Source organism: Apodemus sylvaticus, chromosome 15 (genome assembly GCF_947179515.1).
Source record: "Apodemus sylvaticus chromosome 15, mApoSyl1.1, whole genome shotgun sequence".
In the NCBI taxonomy this organism is placed as follows: domain Eukaryota; kingdom Metazoa; phylum Chordata; class Mammalia; order Rodentia; family Muridae; genus Apodemus; species Apodemus sylvaticus.
The window spans coordinates 51535105-51558548 of record NC_067486.1 but is presented as its reverse complement, the minus strand read 5'-3'; the positions used below and the strand labels follow the sequence as shown (position 1 = coordinate 51558548).

Here is a 23444-nt window from a genome sequence, read left to right as displayed (position 1 = left end):
ATTCTCAATACACATCCAAAAATTTTACAGTCTTTAGCCCCCAAATGTCTCCTCTGTCAAAATGCTCATCCCTAATCTGTTTAACTCACAAGGGTAAACTTTTTTTTTAAGTGTAAACTTATTTTTCAAGGGGCTGTTCCAATTTCAAAATTTCAAACCTTCTTTGATCTTTCCTAGCTTGCTTCATGACTTGGAGACTGAACCTCTTCCAGAGGGCCTATAACACCTTCACTCCGTAACTGATGCTTACGAACCCTTAGAGTCTGGGCACTTTCCTTCCCATCTTGTTAGAGAGACAGGAAAACCAGAAGGGATGCTTAGATGCTGCAGCAGTTACCTTTCTCCTGCTGTGATAAAACAGCAAGACCAAAAGCATCTTATAGAAAGAGGAGTTTATTTTGACCTATGCTTCTAGAAGGTTAAAGGCCATAATGTGGACGTGGCATAGTAGTCAGCCCCAGAGAATAGAAAGCTAAGAGATCATATCTTCAATTATACACATAGAGCAGTGAGCAAACTGGATGATACAGTGGGCAGGGCTACAAATCCTCAGGACACATACGTCCAATGACTTACTTTGTCTATCTAGCAAGGCTGTACCTCTTAACAGATTTATAATCTCACACAACCATTGCCTCCAGTTGGGGATCACACACTCAAATTCCCGTGAGTACATGAGGCTGGGGACAGAATGGGATGTTTCTTATCCAAGCCACCACGGATGCCTCTGTAGCTAAGCTCAAGATGTGAAGAAAGGGTGCACACCAATTCTAGAACTAAAGTAAGAGATCAGATGTTCCCTTCCTTTTACTGACCTCTTCCTCCAAGTCCTGAATATTGAGCATGGGATGTGGGCGTGGAAGGCAGTGGCCGACCTCCGCATCCCACAAGTCGGAGGCCATCCTCATGGGGACAACTGTCACAGTATCTTCCACTCTGTAGCTTTGTGGCCGTGAGCCTTGAACTCGCTTGTCCAGCAGGAGCCTTTCACTTAGACCCTTCATGCCTCCCAACTATTTTATGAAAAATCATTTTCTTGCACTGTATGTTTCCTACCACGAGTACATGGAATGGTTTCTAATGTCTACACTTACACACTTTGTCTTTATCAAACTCCTTTGAAAGTACAAACAAAGTGACTTGATTTTTATATTGTTACAAAGAACAGACTCTCCTGAAATAAGCGTCTGCTTTGCATAATGAGTCTGTAGTTTCTCCAAACGGAGTGCCACTGCCTTAGGAGCCTCACCCCACCTCACACAGCCCTCTCCTAACACCCGCCCTTCCCGGGCAGCCTGATCTGAGTTGTTAGCACTTCACACTGATGGCTCAGGCTGCACTTTCTGGCTCCTCACATCTTGTCTCTGCTGACCTTTTATTGGGCTGATGGCTGCTCAAGTCTGTCATACCTGCCGACCTGTCGCACACATTCAGCACAAGTAGAGAGTGGGAGCAACCCTTCAGTTATAAACACTCTGCTGCTGCTGCTGTCCAGTGATGTAAGAAAGGGTGACCCAGTGCTTCTGAAAGTCACTTAGGAGTAGTCTTGGATATGTGTACAGGAAAATTCAACTTCTGGGACTGGAAAAATGATTACGAACATGTACTGGGTGCCTCACAACCACTTGTAACTCCAGCCTCGGGGGATTTGACATCCTTTTCTGACCTCCACAGGCATTTACACACACACACACACACACACACACACACACACACACACACTAAAATTAAACATCTAATGAACTGACTTAGGATGGATAGCAAGTTTAGTTTTATAACAGAACCCTGGAGATGCATGTCTGCTGGTGAGTGTGTAGTGTTTGGGGGCAATTTTATATCCATTTCCTGACTTTCTTTTTCTTTTTCTTTCCTTTTATTGGATATTTTCTTTATTTACATTTCAAATGTTACCCTCTTTCCACGTCTCCCCTCCGGAAAACCCCTATCCCATTCCCCCTCCCCCTGCCTCTATGAGGGTGCACCCCATCCACCCACCCACTCCTGCCTTCCTGCCCCGGCATTCCTCTACACTGGGGCATCGAACTCCCTCAGGCCCATGGGCATCTCCTGACTTTTCAAAATTTCAGATGCAAAATTTCCCAAAGATCCAGGTGCTATGCTTGATTTCCTCAAAGAAGAGAGTTTGAGCCAGCTTTTATCAGGAGAGCAAAAGGTTTCTCAGATACCTCTTAACGCCTTTTCCATTTTTGTCTTACTCATGATGATGTCTGCCCCAGAGAGCACCCCTGGTGACAAGATAGCCCAAGGCGGCAAGTTTTCAGCTTTGTCATGGAAAGAAGCAGAAGCTTGAGAATCACTGGGGGAGGTTGGGGGTGGGGAAGGTGGGGTGGGGGTGGGAGGAGGGTAGAGGGGTGGGGAGAGTGGGGGTGGGGGTGTTGGCTTAAGCACAGCAATCACTGTGGTTTCATCTCTCACACCTTAGTTGTGCTTGGGAAACCTCCAGGCCTCTTCTTTTCCCACATGGTCTAGAGATGCTTGTCGCTGTGCTACAATTGTGATGGCTGGTTATAAAGGAAACTAAGAACTGCGAAGACACTCCTCATTGACCAACATGCAGTAAACTGGGAGAGATGGAGGCACAGTACGGAGACTCAGACTTGAAAGACTATAAGAAGCTCAGCCAGGATGCTATGCATTGTTTCCAGAACCTGTGGCCTTGTTTCAGTTGGCGGCCGTTGACCCTTTCAAATGTGGTCAGCGGTACAGCATGCATCTTCCATGTTTATTAGGATGCGCTAATAATAGTATCTGTAGCTCTCAGGTTATGCCAGTCCTTCTGGACGCCAATCAAGTTTATCAACTTTATTCTCAGTTTAAATATGTTCTTCAAAAGTAATGAAATGCTGGCTTATGTGTTCCTAGTTAAATGAAAGACAGTGAGGTTTTGGGTAGCATATGTATTTACAAACCACAAGATGTTTAGTTAGAGAGAGCTGAGGTGAAAATCGGGATCAGCCGGTGAGAGGGTCAAATGACAGTCTCACGTCAGCTCCTCTCTCTGTCTTTGTGTCTGCGTTCCTAATGTGAAGTGACGTTAAAATGAATCTTGAGGCGGGGTTGAGGGAAAGCAACGACTCCCCTGAGTATAACTGGGAGAAGAGCATGTTTAGCTTTTACTGTACAACGGTGACTGACAATCAGAGCTGAAATGTCAGAGGAGGAAGGCTTTTGGGATGGTACAGTGTGACTCTCGGCTTTTTATTTTGCAGAATCTAACAGATCCACACAACCACTACCCCCAACTCCCATCATCACACTAACCAGCACTGCCTGTGCTTTGGGGCTGTGAACTGACAGCAGGAAGACTCAGCTCAGATTATTAGAAAGACTGCTTCTGTGATAATTGGATCCTTTCCTCTGGTAGATATTACAGCCTTTACTAATTACAGGCTAGTGGCTCCAGTGCCCCCAACCCCTGAAGTAAGTTGCTCTGAGACAGCAGTTGGAAATGGGAATTGTAAAATGAATCAGTAAGAGGTTCATCGAGCTTTTCTTTCCCATAAAAACGAAAATAGAATATCATTTATGAAGTTCTATTGAAGGAAAACTTGGGGAAGATAATTTTGGTTGCTTAGTAGAAGGAGTGTGGCTATTGAAACAGTGCCAGCCACGACAGCCATCGTTAAAAGAAAAATACAATCAGGAGGGATTACTCGGAATGTTTACGTTCGCTTCCAGTTTTCAAATTAAAGCAGAGCACGTGGTCCTTCGGGTTGCAATTCAAATTCCTGTTTCCTCCCCAGATTCCTATAAACGTAGCAGCTGAAAGACACTGCCTCTCTTCCGACAGTGACTGCTCCGCACTTCACATTTTCGCTTCTATTTTCTGAGGGCTTTATTGCCCGTTTGACACTCTGAAATCACAAAACATCTCCTTCAGACTCTCCGCTCAAGAGACCTGTCTCTCTGACTTTGAGAGGTGTAGGATGAACTCCTCGCTGAGCAGAACGGGACCGTTAGTCTCCAAGCCAAGCAGCCACAGCTTGCATCAGTCTGACTACATCAGAGAGGTCCAGTCACCTCCTAGCCTATCAGTCATGTCCCCCACCCCCACCCCCATTGTCCATGACACCAGTTGCTTCCGCTCGGGTTTTGGTGACTCAGAATTCAGGGCTCCGTTGAGTGTACTAATGGGATTTGGACACAGGCCAGCACCTCAGATAGTTGAATGCAGGTGTGAGGACAAATAGAAAATGCTTGTGACTCCTCCAGGGGGCGACGGCTGTCAACGTGGAGGGAAAGGCCTGCACATGGCAGCCCATCTAAGGTCTGCTATCAGTCCTCAGCTCTTCCTCTTGCTTGATCCTTCCTCTCTCCCACTCCCCAACGCAGATGACATAATTATACCCAAGAGGACCACCCAAGCGAGGAGAAATGTCTTTACCTTTCTCCTCATGCCCTGCACTCAATTAGATTTGGGGGGAAGGGTTAGAAAAGAGATGGGGAGGGTAAGCGCTCTTAGTTCTGATGCAGTTACAGTGCCCTACTTTTCAGATGGACAGCGATGGAAACGGCCAGGAAGAGAAAAGTCTGACGTTATAGAAATCCCACTTCTGAACAGAGGGCAAGCCAGACTCTTTCTAACAGCTTTCAAGAATCTCCCAGAAGGGCCTAGCACGGCGACACAGGCCTTTAATTCCAGCACGTGCGGGACAGGGGCAAGTGGCTCTCTGTGAGTTCTAGACAAGTCTGGGCTAAATAAGTGAGTGCCAGGTTACTCAGGACAATGAAGAGAGACTGTCTCAAACAACCATAACAGAAGCAAAAACAACAACAACAAAAGCCAACAAAGATAACAACAAAACCAAAACGAGAATCTCCCGGAGAAAAGAAAAGCCACATTACAGGGTGAGCTTCCACGCTAAAGACACCAGGGGGCGAAAGTGTCTGTTGAGCTCCCGCTCGGCAAGTGAGCCAGGGCGTGGGCGTGGACGTAGGCGTGGGCGTAGGCGTGGGGCATGGGCCAACAGTTTCCGGTAGGGCATCAGTGTCTTCTGGTGTCCGCAGGCCGTGCCTGAAGACATGGACAAATATGCCTTGCTGCAGAGAGCTAAACTGCATCTGGATTTCATCCACGCAAACTCGTGAGTTTCCAGAGGGGTTGGAATGAGGTAGTTTTTGTCCACGTGCCACCACCATATTCCATTGAAAAACAAAAGGTTAATGAATTTGGTAGGACTGCTTTAAGAATGAATTTATGCTGCGTGTGAGTACTTAGTGGGGAAGCAATATAACTCTAGACCCGGACTTTATAATTTTGATGCTCTTCAGTTAAAGCCAAGTGGAAAGATGGTCTCATATTTACCATTTAACAAATTTAAATATTGGTCAGCAGATTAGAACACTTACTCCCCATCCTTTCTATCCTTACCCCGACACCCTGGAAGACACTTAAAAAAATCTTGTTGCTTTACAGAGTAATTCGCTTGTGTATCTTTCAACAGCTGTGGGTAGTGATTCAGTACTTTTCCTTCTGTGCTGAGTCAGATGTGTTTGGCGTCTTCTTACTAGCTGTTGTGGTGTCAGACTAGAGGGAAGACAAGGCAGTTGAGCGCACCGGCTGCTCTTCCAGAGGACTGGGTTTCAATTTGAAGCACCCTCAGGGCAGCTCACAACCCCGTGTAACTCCTAATACCATATACCATCTTCTGGCCTCCACAGTGTCAGGCATGCACAGTGGTACTCGGATGTACATATACCAAAACACCTTTGCACACAAAATTGAAAATAGAAAAGAAATAGTACAGTCTGTTCTTCTTCTTCTTCTTCTTCTTCTTCTTCTTCTTCTTCTTCTTCTTCTTCTTCTTCTTCTTCTACTTTTTTTTTTTTTTAAGATTTTTACTTATTTATGTTATATATGAGTGCACTGTCTCTATCTTCAGATACACCAGAAGAGGGCATCAGATCCTGTTACAGATGGTTGTGAGCCACCATGTGGGTGCTGGGAATTGAACTCAGGACCTCAGGAAGAACAGTCAGTGCTCTTAACTGCTGAGCCATCTCTCCAGCTCGTACCGTCTGTTCTTAACCATGACATTTGATAAAGATTCCTCAAGTGCATCTTTAAAATGTGGGTTAATGCAGAATACAAATGAAGATACACATCTGACTGTGTTGGTCTATCTTCAGCTCTTCCTATGCATATAGGCCTGTTGTAAAGTTGATAAAGGAGACAGAGTAAGAGACAGACTAGGATGATATACAGACCACTTACAACCATATACCGTGAATGAGCGGAGCAAAGCAAGGTCATGATCCTGTTGAGATGGGTACAGCACTTAAGTTATGGACAGCTTAGTTTTGGAACTTTCCGATTAATATTTTTGGAGTGATACAAAGGGTAATGAAAATCCACAGAAAGTAAAACCACGGATTAGAAAAGGCTACTGCAGTCAGGTTTCAGAGGCAAGTGACTGAATTTTTTTGTGTCATTTGTCACTTTGAGTTCAGCACAGTACAGCAGTGGACGGTGGGTGTGTCTACCATTTATGTGGTAGGTTTGTGTTTAGGAATTACCTAGTTAATTTTTATTTACCAAAAGTACCAACTGATGTGATGGATGGAGCAAGTTTTAACCACAGGAATGGAAGTGTGTGGAAATCCAGGGGAGGGTTGTCATACTGGGTAGGCCACTCTGTGAGATTCTAAGGTAACAGAGGAGAATCTGCTGTGCCAAGCAGATACATACCTGCCATTGAGAGTGATTTTCGGCTGGGAGGATGGGACATCTTCTCAACTCCTTGGTAGAACTTTATCCATAGAAACAGGAGTAAAACCTTTTGCTTGTTATTTGAAAAAGGGTTTTGTTATGTCACCCAGAGTGGTTTCAAACTTCAAATCCTTCTGATTTAGCCTCTCAAGTTCTGGGATTGCTATATCCACTATTCCATCTCCACATCCTAGAATCATGCCCTGTCATTAAGTTCATGCTTTCTCTAAGGCACTTCCCATCCTTTCTGCCACTGACTTCAGCCCCAAGCCACATTATCTCTCTTGTGAACCGCCCCCCCTCCACACAGTCTCTTAACCAGTCCTGCCCCAGCTCCTCCCAGGCCCCTGTTCTCTGAAGCTCCAAGGCTGTACTTTTGAAAAGTGAACTGGATAGAAAGGCCATTCATCAAAAAATATTACAGTGTTTTCCACTTGCTCTTAGACCTGTACAAACCCCTCTCCACGGGGGTGGGGGTGGGGGTGGGGTGGGGGTGTGGGGGGAGGGGGGCAGGAATTCCTCAATGACCCCGACATGCCTTTACTTTAGCCTGTTCTCTGTATCCATCTAAGGTTAGGTGTGGTCTCAAGCACTCTTTCCTGCTTTGGGATCCTTACCTGTTTGGAGAGTTTCAACGCTGGCCCTTCAAAGGATATAGTTCTGTCTGCAGGGGTCAGATTATTAGTCTACAGGTATTAGAGTCTTCGGTGACTACCAATCCATCCTTTGTAGTGACTCTTTGTTACTACTATGAAGATAGCCCTGCCCAAACTCTGGAAACTTGTCTTCATATGTTTGTGTATTTTTTATGTACCCCATGATTTCCATCTAGATTATGACTTGAATTCCAAGAAGGAAAGCCTCTGTTTGTACTCAGGGGGACATGGCTAATGCTTATAAAAATCTCTTGAATGAGCTAACACAGAAAATCACATGGCAGTTAGGGTCAGAAGTTTTACACGCTGAAGAGCTATGTCCCTGACATAGCTTAGTGTTAGAATGCTTGTGTAGTGCTGAGGCAGGAGTGGGTGAGTGGGCAGAGCATCCTCACAGAGGCAGAGGAAGGGGGAGGGGATAGGAGGTTTGTGGAGGGGAAACTGGGAAGGGGAATAACATTTGAAATGTCAATAAATAAAATAACCAACAAAAAATGAAAAAAAAAGAATGCCTACCAAGAATTACTATGAATTCCTGGTGGGCTGGAGATGTATTACATTTTATTTAAAAATAATATAGACAAAATAAATATTCATAATTTGCCTGTGTGTGTGTCTTCTATGTGTTTACAAGTGTGTGTCCATTGAGGTCAGAAGAGGGTGTCAGACCCCTTGGAACTAGAATTACTGGTAATGAGAGCATCTGGTTCGGATGCTGGGAACCGAATTCAAACTCAGATCCTTTAGTCTGGAAGACTGTCAAGTGCCTTGAACCACAGGGCCGTATCCAGCCTCTGCCTTTTAATTTTAAATTTACTGGGAGGGTTGTGCTTTGAAGTCATGATTTTGTAGAACATATCTTTTATTTAAAACAGTGTTTTATATTTTTATACTAGTTTCCTTCAGTGAAGGACAGCTGTCTGTTAATAGGAGAATTTTGTTGGTTTAAAGAAGTTAATTTAAAAATAGCGTGCAGAATACTGAGTTTAATAAGGCACTTTATACACATCTGCTATTGTACTCTGATTATTCCCGTAATACTCTGTATTCTTCCCGCCTCCTTCCTGTTGGTCTTCCTTCTCCCCCTTCTAGACTGTACATATAAGAGAAGACACATGAACTTTGCTTGTCTTTAGCCCCCATCCCTTTCTGTCTTCCTTTGCTAGTACTTATTTTTAAATAAATTAAAAAATTTAAAGAATAGCTGATTAAAAAGCCCTTTTCTTAGCATCTGAATTTGAGGTTAAATTTGGGTTATGTGTGTGTATTTTGTTTTCTTTTCTTTTTATTCTTTTTTTTATTTGATATAATTTATTTACATTTCAAATGATTTCCCCTTTTCTAGCACCCCCCCCAACTCCCCGAAAGTCCCATAAGCCCCCTTCTCTTCCCCTGTCCTCCCTCCCACCCCTTCCCAGTTCCCCGTTCTGGTTTTGCCGGATACTGTTTCACTGAGTCTTTCCAGAACCAGGGACCACTCCTCCTTTCTTCTTGTATCTCATTTGATGTGTGGATTATGTTTTGGGTATTCCAGTTTTCTGGGTTAATAACCACTTATTAGTGAGTGCATACCATGATTCACCTTTTGAGTCTGGGTTACCTCACTTAGTATGATGTTCTCTAGCTCCATCCATTTGCCTAAGAATTTCATGAATTCATGTTTCTAATGGCTGAATAGTACTCCATTGTGTAGATATACCACATTTTTTGCATCCACTCTTCTGTTGAGGGATACCTGGGTTCTTTCCAGCATCTGGCAATTATAAATAGGGCTGCTATGAACATAGTAGAGCATGTATCCTTATTACATGGCGGGGAATCCTCTGGGTATATGCCCAGGAGTGGTATAGCAGGATCTTCTGGAAGTGAGGTGCCCAGTTTTCGGAGGAACCACCAGACTGATTTCCAGAGTGGTTGTACCAATTTGCAACCCCACCAGCAGTGGAGGAGTGTTCCTCTTTCTCCACACCCTCTCCAACACCTGCTGTCTCCTGAATTTTTAATCTTAGCCATTCTGACTGGTGTAAGATGAAATCTTAGGGTTGTTTTGATTTGCATTTCCCTAATGACTAATGAAGTTGAGCATTTTTTAAGATGCTTCTCCGCCATTCGAAGTTCTTCAGGTGAGAATTCTTTGTTTAACTCTGTACCCCATTTTTTAATAGGGTTGTTCGGTTTTCTGGAGTCTAACTTCTTGAGTTCTTTATATATATTGGATATTAGCCCTCTATCTGATGTAGGATTGGTGAAGATCTTTTCCCAATTTGTTGGTTGCCGATCTGTCCTCTTGATGGTGTCCTTTGCCTTACAGAAACTCTGTAACCTTATGAGGTCCCATTTGTCAATTCTTGCTCTTAGAGCATACGCTATTGGTGTTCTGTTCAGAAACTTTCTCCCTGTACCGATGTCCTCAAGGGTCTTCCCCAGTTTCTTTTCTATTAGCTTCAGAGTGTCTGGCTTTATGTGGAGGTCCTTGATCCATTTGGATTTGAGCTTAGTACAAGGAGACAAGGATGAATCAATTCGCATTCTTCTGCATGCTGACGTCCAGTTGAACCAGCACCATTTGTTGAAAAGGCTATCTTTTTTCCATTGGATGTTTTTAGCCTCTTTGTCGAAGATCAAGTGGCCATAGGTGTGTGGGTTCATTTCTGGATCTTCAATCCTGTTCCATTGATCCTCCTGCCTGTCACTGTACCAATAGTATTTTGTTTTCTTTAAGACAAGGTTTCTCTATGTAGCCCTGTCTGTCCTAGAACTCACTGTATAGATCAGACTGCCCTCAAACTTAAAAGATCCACCTGCTTCTGCCCTATGAGTGCTAGAATTAAAAGCATGTATCACCATTGCCTAGCATTTACTTTATTAAATAATTTAAACTAAGGTGCTGCCCAAGGCTTGAAGTTCCCATTAATTTATTTATTCACTTTACATCCAGGTTGTAACCTTTCCTCACCCCTGTCCTTCTTTCCCACAGCCCCCCTCTCCCTCCTTTCTTTCCCCTAAGAAAGGGGAGGCTCCCCCTGGGTACCACTCCACCCTGGCATATCAAGTCACTGCAGGACTAGGCACACCCTCTCCCACTGAGGCCAGACAAGGCAGCTCAGTTAGGGGAACAGGATCCACAGGTAGGTAATAAATTCAGGGACAGCCCCCACTCCAGTCATTGGGGGACCTGCATGGAGACCGTGTGTTTGTGGAGGAAGGATAGGTCCAGCCCATGTTTGCTCTTTGGTTGGTGATTCAGTCTCTGGTAGCCCTCAAGGGTCCAGGTTAGTTGACTCTGTTGGTCTTCTTGTAGAGTCCTTGTCCTCTTTGATTCCCTCAATCCTTCCCCCAATTTTTCCATAAGACTCCCCAAGCTCTGTCTAATTTTGGCTGTGGGTTTCTGCATCTGTTTCTATCATCTGTTGTGTAGAGCCTCTCAGAGGATGGTTGTGCTAGGTTCCTGTCTGCGGGCATAACAGAATATTATTAATAGTGTAAGGGATTGGTGCTTGACCATGGGATGGGTCTCAAGTTACTGGTTGGCCATTCCTCAGTCTCTGCTCCATCTTGGTCCCTGCACATCTTGTAGGCAGGACACATTTTGGGTTGAAGGTTTTCTGGGTGAGTTGGTGTCCTTGTCCCTCCACTGGGAGTCTTCCCTGGCTACAGGAGGTCGCCACTTCAGGCTCCATATTTCTCACTGCTAGGAATCACAGCTAGAGTCACATCCCTGAGACCTCCCCCTTCTTCCCAGGTCTCTCACACTACCTAGAAATGCCCCCCCCCCCATTTCCATTCTCTCTTCCCCAGCCTGAAGAAGAAGAAGTTTTTAAGCATTTTGGTGGGGATTTTTTTCTCCTCTTGTATGTTTGTACTGTGGTGCGCGCGTGCGCACACGCACACACACACACACACACACACACACACACACACGCAGTAGTATAAATGTCTCTTTTGCTTCTGCTCTCTTTCACTTGTGTTACATGTTTACTACACATGAAGGGAGAATTGCAAGCTAGATTTTCACTAATGGTGTGCTAAGGCTGGTGGCTGTATGTCCACATCAGGAATGGAAAACAAACAGCTGACCCTGACGGGAGCCTGATTTCACCCAGATCGCCCTTCCCAGCAAGTATTGGAAGTGGAAAACACAGAGAAAGGCCAGCCATCATGTTCTGGAGAGAATATGGCATTAGGGCTCAGGAGAGAGTCCATAGGCACCTGGGAAGGTCACTCACACATATCTTCCCAACTTTGGAAAGGCTTCACACAGACAGTGGGGATGAACAGGGTGCCTGCTAACTTCTGTATCCGCAGGTTTTTAATATTCTCCAAAAAAGATTTGTTCCTAAATACTATTATTGATTACATAATTTAAAGAAAAAGCACACTTGAATACATATTTATGAGGTAAATTTAAAAGATCAAAGTGATTTGTAGCAATAATGCATTCCTTGGAGTCTCCCTTTTATTAGGATATTTTGGTAAAACAGGCTTAACAAAATATTATACTATGAATGTATAAAAATCGTGCAGTGAAGCCTATTTCTTTGTATGCTAACAAAATATAACAGCGAAATAAACTAAGGGGCTGGCGAGATGGTTCAGCAGTTAGGAGCACTGACTGCTGTTCTAGAGGACCCGTGTTCTAGTCTTAGCACCCACATGGTAGCTCATAGCCATCTGTAACTCCAGATCCAGGGAATCACATATTCTCTTCTGGTTTATGCAGAAACGACTAACTTACATGGAACACACTTACACATCAAAAAGGCCCATACACATAAGAATATAAACAAATATATCTTTAAATGATAAGCCAGGCAGTGGTGGCAGATGCTTTTTTTTTTTTTTTTTTTTTTTTTTGCACATGCTTTTAATACTAGCATTCAGAAGACAGAGGCCTGTGGATCTCTGTGTTTGAGGCCAGCCTTATCTACAGAGTGAATGAGTTCCAGGACAGCCAGGGCTATTTAGAGATACCTTATCTCAAAACAAAAAACAAAAACAAAACAAAAAAAAAACCCGAAAAAACAAACCAAAAACCAAATCAACCAACCAAACTCCAACCAACCAATAAAAAACAAAACAATAACAACAACAACAAATAACAAAGCCCACAAACAAAAGCCAAAAATAAAGCCAACAAAAAAACTTAAATAATATTAACTGAAAAATTTGTTCTTCTTTTAGCTTTACAATATATAGGATCTATTTCAGAGTCTTAGCAAGTAGTTTTTAAGATATTTTGAGACTAAGTTTGATTAAAATAGAATTCGTCATATATGTGTCACATACTCATACGTATGTATTTTATGTAGTTTAGGTAAATATCATTATCACCTATGTCTTTGTCAAGCATGCTTAGTGTCGGTCATCCTCCTGCCTCCCTCTCCTTCTGTATTGTTCTCCCTCCCCTGTCCGTAATCAAATCCCTCATCCCCGCTTGATTGGTGAGCTGCTTAGAGCTGCGGAACATTTGACTGTATCTGAAACCTCACTCTGATTGCATACTGGCCTCACCTTCTCCTTCTCCCTCTATTTCCTCATCAGCACAACACACAGTTTCCTCTTTGGAGCGCTGGCTGAGCTGCTGGACAATGCAAGGTAAGATGTATCTGTGGACAAAGATCACTGAAAAACGTCAAGACACAAATATGGTCTATTTATATTTCAAATAAAACTATAATGCTATTGAATAAAAAAAATAAACAAAAGGTGGACATGACTGTTCCCTAAGGGGATGAGGAGTTTTGTTGTTGCTGTTGTTGTTGTTTTAACTATAGATACAAGATAGAGCACAGAGGCAGAGACACCTGGGAGAGTTTGGAATGAACATGACTGACAGATTGAAACGGGGCCATCTGAGGAGAGGGGAGAGTCAGGCCAGGAGCCAAAGAGGCCAGGAGCAACTCAGAGACCAGGAGAAGAAGAGACTGACATAGCCCCAAATGGCTGGGTTATATAGGAAAGAGAAGCTGAGGAGAAGGGCAACCCAGCCCTTGAGCTGGGGACTTGAGGGTAGGGGTCGGGCCATCCCAGGCAAGAGGACCTTGTAACAGGGAGGGAGGCTGGCAGCCAGAGTCCGCCTAGATAAGTTAATAGGCACCTCGGTTAGGCATTTTTCCTGGGTTTGAGACCTAAGAACTATTATCTCCCATTTGGCATGTACTGTAATTTGCTTTCCTATACAATCCAAGTACTGTACAAAAAGACCAAATGAGAGCATTCCATACCTTTACTTAATTTGTGGTGTCACATCTGAGGCTCCAGGAACATGGATGTCTGCTTTTCTATTAGCAGTTGTGTAAAAGCAGATACTCATTTAGCTGTTTCTTGAATCATATTATCAGTGCACACTATGTCTGAAGTTGACTTTGAAGCCAGTTGTACCTACCAGCAACTGTTGCTTATCTCTTCCTGTATGCCATGTGCTTATACACGTTTCTATATATTTCTATATGTACCTCAGCTTGTCCTAGTTGGCCTTCTGTTGCTGTGACTAAGAACTGATCAAGAGCAACTTGAGGGGAAACAGGGTTTATTTGGCTTCCACTTCCAAGTAACAGTCCATCAATGCAGGAAGCACAGGTAGGAATCTGGAGGCAGGAAGTGAAGCAGAGACCGTGGAGCGGTGCTGCCTCTGGCTTTCTCTGTTGGTTGTTTTGATATGGCGGAGGCTTATCTGCCTAGGGATTCATACTGCCCATAGTGGACTGTCATCCTACATCAAGTAGTCTTCAAGAAAAATCCTTCCAAGCCATGCCCACCGGTCTCTGTGATAGAAGAAGTTCCTCGACTGAGGCTTCCTCTTCCCAGGCGTGTCAAGTTGACAACTAAGATTTGAAAAAAAAAAAAAAAAAAAAAAAAAAAAAAGATTTGACATCACATAACTCCTGCGGCTCTTCAGTGCCACTCTGAAGTGGGGATCATTATGCTATCTCTACATACTTAGGCATGGTGTACAAGCAGATTAGGTGGTTTATTAAAAGTTATGCCATGCTTATACGGCACAACTGCTCAAAGTTATTTAGTTGCCATGTGCTAAAACTTGTTCAAAAACCAGGTGGCTATGGAATCCATTACTACATTTTACTAAGTCTGACAAAGGTATTGAGGCTTAAGTTCATATCCTCTTTATGAACTTAAGATCCATCTAGGAGTGTGTTTTGGAAGACTTGAGAAAGACTCGGCTTTGTTTTGTTTTGGTCGTTTCCCTTGAGACACGTTCTCATTACGCAGCACAGCCGCCCTCGGGCTTCCTCTATAGTCCAGATTGACTTCAAATGAATAATTTCTTGCTGTCTCAGTCTCCCAGGTGTTGGGATTGTGGGAACACACACACACACCTAGCTCAGACCTCCATGTCTCAGCTCAGTTGAATACTTGTTTATATTTCTATTTCTGTGATTAAAAAGCACTTATTTTCTCTGCAGCAAGAGAAGTCTAGCCAAGAAACATCCTGTAGTTTTTGAATGAAGGCTCTTAATGGGGGAGCTAAATTTCCCATCACTAGTTGATAACATATCAGATTCTTGAGCTTGCCTCTCAGTTCAACCCTTAGAAATAAGATGGCCTTGTGAGAGCACATATAGAGTGTAGTACTTAGCTAACTACTTAGTACTATTAGTACTTAGCTAATTCCTCCAAGTACCAAGAGGGGAATCGAATGCTAGCACTTTTTTTTTTTTAATTTTCTTTCTGTAAGTTAGAAAATAATAAATTGTTCAGTGTAGGAACACTAAATTCAAGTCCAGAGCTATAAGGGATGGGGCCAGGACCAAGGATCACCATGGTTGGATTCTGTGTAGTTTGGGGTGACTGATGCTCCTACAAGGATTCCTAGATTCTGACTGCTTCTGAACACTCTACTTTCCAGAGCTTCATTATCTCTAACTCTGAAAGAACATATTTGTCCAAGTTGCCAGCTTTTTCTTCTGTGTTCCACATTTTGTTTAAGTGAGAAGGGTAGTTATAAGCAGAATGTAGCAGGAAGAGGGCTGGGAGAATGCTTTACACGGCAGAGGACGGTCAGGGTGACCGGGGACTGGAAGTCTGACTTGGCCTTGGGCATGAGGGAGAAGATGGAGGGAACAGTTCTCTGGGTGGCATTTGTGAACCCCCAGCCCAGCCCGTCTCTTGTTTGCACTAAGCCTGGAAAGAAAAGGAAGGTAAGGTTCCAACAGCAAGAGGCGGGCTGGGGGTGTGTTGGGGGTGTGTTGGGGGCTTGTTCAATAAAGGACTTGCCTTGTAAGCACAAGGATCCCAGAGGTCGCATAAACCCCCATGGCTGCATGGTGTAGTTGTAATTCCAGTGCTGGGGGGGATTCCCACGTTCACTGGCTGGCTGGTCTATTCTAATTGGTGGTGAGATTTTTTTCATGAAAGGGATAGTGTTGTTGAAGATGACATATGGGATTTCCTCCAAACTCTACATGCTATCACCCATGTAAACATGCATGTAGACACTCATGGATACCCACATGAACATGCACCATCTCTCCGTTCCTGTCTCACCCCTTCCACTCCCTCTTCCTCTCTACCCCTCCCTCTTCCTCTACCTCCCTGCCCCTCCCCTCTCCTCTCTCTTGTCTTCCACTTCCCCTGAAGTAATGGGAGAAGTGGCATGTGGCAGGCATCTTCATAGGACTGGGTTGTTCCTTCAGCCTTACTTTATACTACTGTTGCCCTGTGGGGACAGCCCACATTGGTCTTTTTTTCTGGCTTTGGCAGATACTGGTTTTTTCCCCCTTGATTAGATGCTGATATTAAACATCAAAAGAAAATGAATGCTTAATATTTTATTTAAGATGCTCAGTTGGTCTCTTGAAGGATTTCCTAAACTTCCCTGTTACTCTAATAAATAATTTTGCATTTTATTCAAGACTTTAGTGATTTCCCATGGATGTAAAGACTAGAACTTATGTATCTTAAAAGAATATTGTATAGAGAAGAGGGAGGAAGGGTGGTAGCATTGAAAGCAGTGCTGGAGGTGTGGCTAGTACAGTAATGATCCAAAGAGTGCATTTCCTGGGCTGAAGCAGAAATGCTACATAACATCTGGTGAACAGTCTATATAAACAATATGTTTCTTTAAACCTTTAGTCTCTGCTGAGAGTATGGCTCAGTGATAGAATATGTGTTCTCATGTGACTGGCCTTTTATTAGATGTCTAGCACACAAGAAGAGAAAAACAAAGAAACAAAGAGACAAACCTAGCAACAGTTAACTTCAGCCCAGTGGTATTTACTGAGTACCCGATGTGTCCACGGTCCTTAGCAAAAAGCACAACCGTATAGTGGACGTATTGATACCACCTACAGGATTGTGATGAGGACTGGAGGAGAATAAAGTCAGGATCCCATTCAGTGCTTGCTTTATATACAGAGAATACTTGGGAAATGGCTGGGATTCTTTTTTTTTTTTTATTCGATATATTTTTTATTTACATTTCAAATGATTTCCCCTTTCCTAGCCCCCCCACTCCCAAAAAGTCCCGTAAGCCCCCTTCTCTCCCCCTGTCCTCCCACCCACCCCTTCCCACTTCCCCGTTCTGGTTTTGCTGAATACTGCTTCATTGAGTCTTTCCAGAACAAGGGGCCACTCTTCCTTTCTTCTTGTACCTCATTTGATGTGTGGATTATGTTTTGGTAATTCCAGTTTTCTAGGTTAATATCCACTTATTAGTGAGTGCATACCATGATTCACCTTTTGAGTCTGGGTTACCTCATTTAGTATGATGTTCTCTAGCTCCATCCATTTGCCTAAGAATTTCATGAATTCATTGTTTCTAATGGCTGAATAGTACTCCATTGTGTAGATATACCACATTTTTTGCATCCACTCTTCTGTTGAGGGATACCTGGGTTCTTTCTAGCACCTGGCAATTATAAATAGGGCTGCTATGAACATAGTAGAGCATGTATCCTTATTACATGCTGGGGAATCTTTTGGGTATATGCCCAGGAGTGGTATAGCAGGATCTTCTGGAAGTGAGGTGCCCAGTTTTCGGAGGAACCGCCAGACTGATTTCCAGAGTGGTTGTACCAATTTGCAACCCCACCAGCAGTGGAGGAGTGTTCCTCTTTCTCCACACCCTCTCCAACACCTGCTATCTCCTGAATTTTTAATCTTAGCCATTCTGACTGGTGTAAGGTGAAATCTCAGGGTTGTTTTGATTTGCATTTCCCTAATGACTAATGAAGTTGAGCATTTTTTAAGATGCTTCTCCGCCATCCGAAGTTCTTCAGGTGAGAATTCTTTGTTTAACTCTGTACCCCATTTTTAAATAGGGTTGTTTGGTTTTCTGGAATCTAACTTCTTGAGTTCTTTATATATATTGGATATTAGCCCTCTATCTGATGTAGGATTGGTGAAGATCTTTTCCCAATTTGTTGGTTGCCGATTTGTCTTCTTGATGGTGTCCTTTGCCTTACAGAAACTTTGTAATTTTATGAGGTCCCATTTGTCAATTCTTGCTCTTAGAGCATACGCTATTGGTGTTCTGTTCAGAAATTTTCTCCCTGTACCGATGTCCTCAAGGGTCTTCCCCAGTTTCTTTTCTATTAACTTCAGAGTGTCTGGCTTTATGTGGAGGTCCTTGATCCATTTGGATTTGAGCTTAGTACAAGGAGACAAGGATGGATCAATTCGCATTCTTCTGCATGCTGACCTCCAGTTGAACCAGCACCATTTGTTGAAAAGGCTATCTTTTTTCCATTGGATGTTTTCAGCCTCCTTGTCGAGGATCAAGTGGCCATAGGTGTGTGGGTTCATTTCTGGATCTTCAATCCTGTTCCATTGATCCTCCTGCCTGTCACTGTACCAGTACCATGCAGTTTTTAACACTATTGCTCTGTAGTATTGCTTGAGGTCAGGGATACTGATTCCCCCAGAATTTCTTTTGTTGCTGAGAATAGTTTTAGCTACCCTGGGTTTTTTGTTATTCCAGATGAATTTGATAATTGCTCTTTCTAACTCTGTGAAGAATTGAGTTGGGATTTTGATGGGTATTGCATTGAATCTGTAGATTACTTTTTGCAAAATGGCCATTTTAACTATATTGATTCTACCGATCCATGAGCATGGGAGGTTTTCCCATTTTTTGAAGTCTTCTTCCGTTTCCTTCTTCAGAGTCTTGAAGTTCTTGTCATACAGATCTTTCACATGTTTGGTAAGAGTCATCCCAAGATACTTTATACTGTTTGTGGCTATTGTGAAGGGGGTCATTTCCCTAATTTCTTTCTCAGCCTGCTTATCCTTTGAGTATAGGAAGGCCACTGATTTGCTTGAGTTGATTTTATAACCTGAATGGCTTGGATTCTTAAGAATTTGTATGTAATGGGAGCTTTACAGTAGTTTTAGCTACAGGAAAAAGAAAAAGCAGAGCTCCCTCCAGGTTGGCACACTGAGCGCCGTGCGCTCTCTCAGTTTATATTTCTTTCTTTTCTTTTTTTTTCTTTTCTATACTTTGTTTACATTCCAAATGATTTCCCCTTTCCCGGTTCCCCCCTCCTCATATGTCCCATAAGCCTTCTTCTCTCCACCCATTCTCCAATCACCTCCCTCCTTTTTCTCTGTTTTTATATTCCCCTACAATGCTGGATCAAGCCTTTCCCGGGTCAGGGCCCTCTCCTTACTTCTTCATGGGACTCACTTGTTATGCTAATTGTGTCTTGGGTATTCAGAGCTTCTGGGCTAATTAATATCTACTTATCAGAGATTGCATTCCATGTGTATTCTTTTGTTATTGGGTTACCTCGCTTAGGATGATATTTTCCAGTTCCAACCATTTGCCTAAGAATTTCATGAATTCATTGTTTTTAATTGCTGAATAGTATTCCATTGTGTAAATATACCACATTTTTTGTATCCATTCCTCCTTTGAGGGACATCTGGGTTCTTTCCAGCTTCTGGCTATTATAAATAAGGCTGCTATGAACATAGTGGAGCATGTGTCCTTATTGCATGCCAGGGAATCCTCTGGGTATATGCCCAGGAGTAGTTCCTCTCAGTTTATTTGGTGTGGTGCTCACTGTCTCCCTCCGACTCTTGTATCTGCACTGAGCGAATGCAGCCCCCTGTCCCCCAGACTCTCCTTTAGCCCACCGCCTTCATGTCCCCCATTGTCGGTGGTCTTCTCTTACACCTGATATGGAAGCCAGAATTTGGGGCCTTTCTTTTGCTTTAGTTTTACTTTTACAAATCTTGAAATACAAGAAATAGTGATGAATTTACAAAGCTGAGAAATTGAGAGGAAAAGAAGAACGACAACAGCAGAAGGATCACTGTTAATCTCTTCTCACAGAGCAGCAATCAGAATATTGCTTCTGTGGAAGGCCAGACAATAAATAAATTTGTCTCTGAAGGCTGTCCAGCATCAGCTGAAATGACTCAGTTCTGCTGGTGAAGGGCCAAGGAAGCCATACTCAGGACTTGAGTGAACAAGTGTGATTGGGTTCTAATAAAACAGTTTTATTTATAAAAACAGTTGGTGAATCAGACTGGGATCACAGGACATAGTTCACCTTTATAGGAAAAGCTTTTATTGACATTTTGAGGGGTGGGTAAAGCATTTTCCTAGCATGAATGAAGTCTGGGCCCTCATCTCCACCATTTCAAAGAAGCACATTTCATTTGAACATGTATATGCCTTTAAAAATATGGTCATATGGTACAAATGGCATAGTAATTTCCCTTTTTAGTTTTTGAACTGGAATATGTCACGGAAAATCTTTCTATGGCTTTTTATTATTCTCTAGGAAGTTTTAAAATATAAACACTATATTTATGTTCATTTGAACCTTTTCTTATAACTACCACTAAATTCCACATCCAGTCTTTTAAGGTACTAAGTTTTAGCTTTTGTAATATTTGTAAATTATGGGTGACGACAGTTCTTTGTATGTAAATGTACAATGAACCTTCATAGAAATTTTCCTTAAGTGATTTAAGATTTCTGTATTGATATCCGACAATAGGTTACTCCTTACCTAAGCTATGGAGATTAATGTTATTTTAAAGACACACTTTTTTCTGTGAATCAATGCTATTTTTGTATTGTTTCCAGAGATGCCGGGGCTGTAAGACTCGATGTGTTTTCAGGTGAGTACACGGTTTCTTTTCTTTTTTTTTTTTCTTCTAAGAAAAAGCCTGTAGCTACATTGGTTTTATTTTATTTCATCAAATCACACCACATTCTGTAGCTTTTTAATGTAATCTAAGTGCCTTGTGAACACTGTGACGCTGTGGGGAGCCAGATTGAGAAGTGTATACTCCAAGGGTCAAATCGCTCACTCACTGGAGGCACTGTGTACAAAATGATGTCTTCTGGAGTTTTATGAAAACCTCTGAGTGACTTGGGGCCATGAATTTTTCCATGAGAAGCGGTTTTATTTTAAAAATCGCATTAACATAATAGGTATTCATAATTAAGCACATATAATTTCTGATTTGTCGAAGCCTTAAAAATCTGTAAGTGACTATGTGGTGCAGATAACTGTCTAACTGCTACAAAGCACAAACCAAATGTGTTTTCTTTATTGACTTCATTTGTGGTCCCTCAGTGTTTTGTGTGTTTATTAGTAAGTCTTGGTAGATTACAATGCTAACAACATTGGCTTCTGAGATGTAGTTAATGCTACCTTCCTGCACCAACACAGCCATCCTTCCTTCCATTAGTTCTGGTCACACTAGAGGGGATATTGTCCATGATGTGATTCCATCTCTGAGAAAAATGCATCTCATATCACTTCTTGTCTTGTGCTTAGTGTTCATAAGATATGTAGATGTTGAAATCCCAAGACATTCGACATAATAAGTGATATTCTTTTTGTTTGTCTTGTTCACATTATGAAAAGTTTGAGAAATAAATGGACAAGTGAATCTCTGTCACTGAGACATAAGATTGGGTTGGGGTGTTGTACTGGCTGGTTTTGTGTGTCAACTTGAAACAAGCTGGAGTTATCACAGAAAAACGAGCCTCCCTTGAGGAAATGCCTCCATGAGATCCAGCTGAAAGGCATTTTCTCAATGAGTGATCAAGGTCAGGAGGGATCATTGTGGGTGGTGCCATCCCTAGGCTGGTGGTCTTGGGTTCTATAGGAAAGCAAGCTGAGCAAGACAGTAAGAAACATCCCTCCATGGCCTCTGCATCAGCTCCTGCTTCCTGACCTGCTTGAGTTCCAGTCCTGACTTCTTTTGGTGATGAACAGCATTGTGGAAGTGTAAGCTGAACAAACCTTTTCTTCCCAACTTGTTTCTTGGTCAGGATGTTTTGTGCAAGGATAGAAACCCTGACTAAGACAAATTGGTACCAGAGTGGGGTATTTCTGTGACAACCTGACCATGTTTTTGGGAGGACTATGGAAGGACTTTGGAACTTTGTGCACGGGGATGTTAAGAGGTTTGTGGGATATTGTGTAGGAGCTTGGAAGATAATGTTGAGAACAGTGCATAAGATGGAGGCCTGGCTTATGAAATTTCAAATGGAAGATTAAAGACTCTTATAAGAGCCATTGCTGTTTTGATTGTAAAGATTCTGTGGTTTTGGTTAGCTGGGGCTGAAGAATTAAATGTGATTAACTAGATACCAGAACTACTAAGGCGAAACATTTGCATTACTGGGACTATTGATGCTGGTTAGCTGGAGCTAAGAAATTAGTGGTGATCAAGAAGAGACCAGCATCATTGAGATGAAATCTTCTGGGAAGTGTTTTTTGAGAGCACACAGATGCTGTGTTCGACAGATAGCCAAGGTTATACCTTGTGCTATGGCTGGACTTGGTAAGGTGTAAGAGCCATCCAGGTGGTACTGATTCTGAAGGCATGAAGGGGTCATGAAGAGCAACTGAGACATGGCACTGTGAGAGGCCATGGAAGGTGCAGCCTCAGTTGCATTTGATGGCCCAGACCTGAAGGGGTCATGCAAAGGTGTTGAGGCTTGGCAACTTGAAGAGAATCTATGAGAGGCTATTGGTGAAGCCTAGTTACAGTGTAAGACAGCAGTATTTGGAGATGCCAATACCATGTGATGACCACCAAGAACAGCAGAGCAGTGGAGTACAGGCAGCTGGAGCCTAGAAGACAGGGTGTGTGCTATGAAGGGCAGAACTGGAGAAGTGACCCAAGCCCTTGGAGGAGCCCAGAAGATCATGAGTGGACAGTTTGATTTTGCTTTTGATTGTGACTGTGCCCTGACATTTTTCCCTCTTGAAGGAACAAAGTATTTTAGTGAAGCCCCCAGCTGAGAGACTTTGAATTGAAAAAAAAAAAGACTTTGAATTTTAAAAGAGATTGGATATTTTAAAGGGATTAAAATTTTAATATGTAAGAATTTGTAAAGACTGGAACTTTAAAGTTATTTAGATATTGGGGATGAATAAGAAAGCAAAGTTGTGGCTTAATAGTGATGTGTTTGTGTGTCCAGTTGACAAGGAGTCAATTGTTTTTTTTTTTTATAATCTTTTTTTTAATTGAGTATCTTCTTCATTTACATTGCCAATGGTAAAACCTTTTGCAATTTCCCCCTCCCAAAAGCCCCCTCCCAAAAGATTCCCTCCCCCCCCCACTTCCATGTATATGCCCCTCTACTGGACACACTCTCACCTCCCCCCCAGGGCCCCCCCCCATCCATTTCCCTTTGTTGGGGCCTCTATTGAACCTTTACCTGACCAAAGACCACTCCTCTCACTGATACCCAACAAGGCATTCCTCTGTCACATATTTGGCTGGAAACATGTGCACCCCTTGGTTGATGCTTCAGTCCTTGGGAGTCTTGGGGTGTCTGGGTTTCCGAAGTCATTGTTCTTCCCATGGGGCTATAAACCCAACAAGGAGTCAATTGTACTGGCTGGTTTTGTGTGTCAACTTGACACAAGCTAGAATTATTACAGAGAAAGGTGCCTCCCTTGGGGATATGCCTCCATGAGATCCAGCTGTAAGGCATTTTTTCAACTAGTGATTAAGGGGGTGGACCCAGCCCATTGTGGGTAGTGCCATCCCTAGGCTGGTGATCTTGGGTTCTTTAAGAAAGTAAGGGGAAGCAAGCCAGTAACATCCCTCCATGGCCT

General features: G+C 42.9%; 1 protein-coding gene across 1 annotated transcript in view; it reads left to right on the top strand.

The window, feature by feature from the left end:
• The first annotated feature begins 5043 nt into the window (after positions 1-5043).
• Morc1 (MORC family CW-type zinc finger 1) overlaps positions 5044-23444 on the top strand; it is a 208985-nt gene continuing 190584 nt past the window's right edge. Inside the window, exons 1-3 of the mRNA XM_052158339.1 lie at positions 5044-5105; positions 12928-12981; positions 20444-20478. Coding sequence (XP_052014299.1) covers positions 5044-5105; positions 12928-12981; positions 20444-20478 — 151 coding nt within the window. The remainder of the gene's footprint in view (positions 5106-12927; positions 12982-20443; positions 20479-23444) is intronic.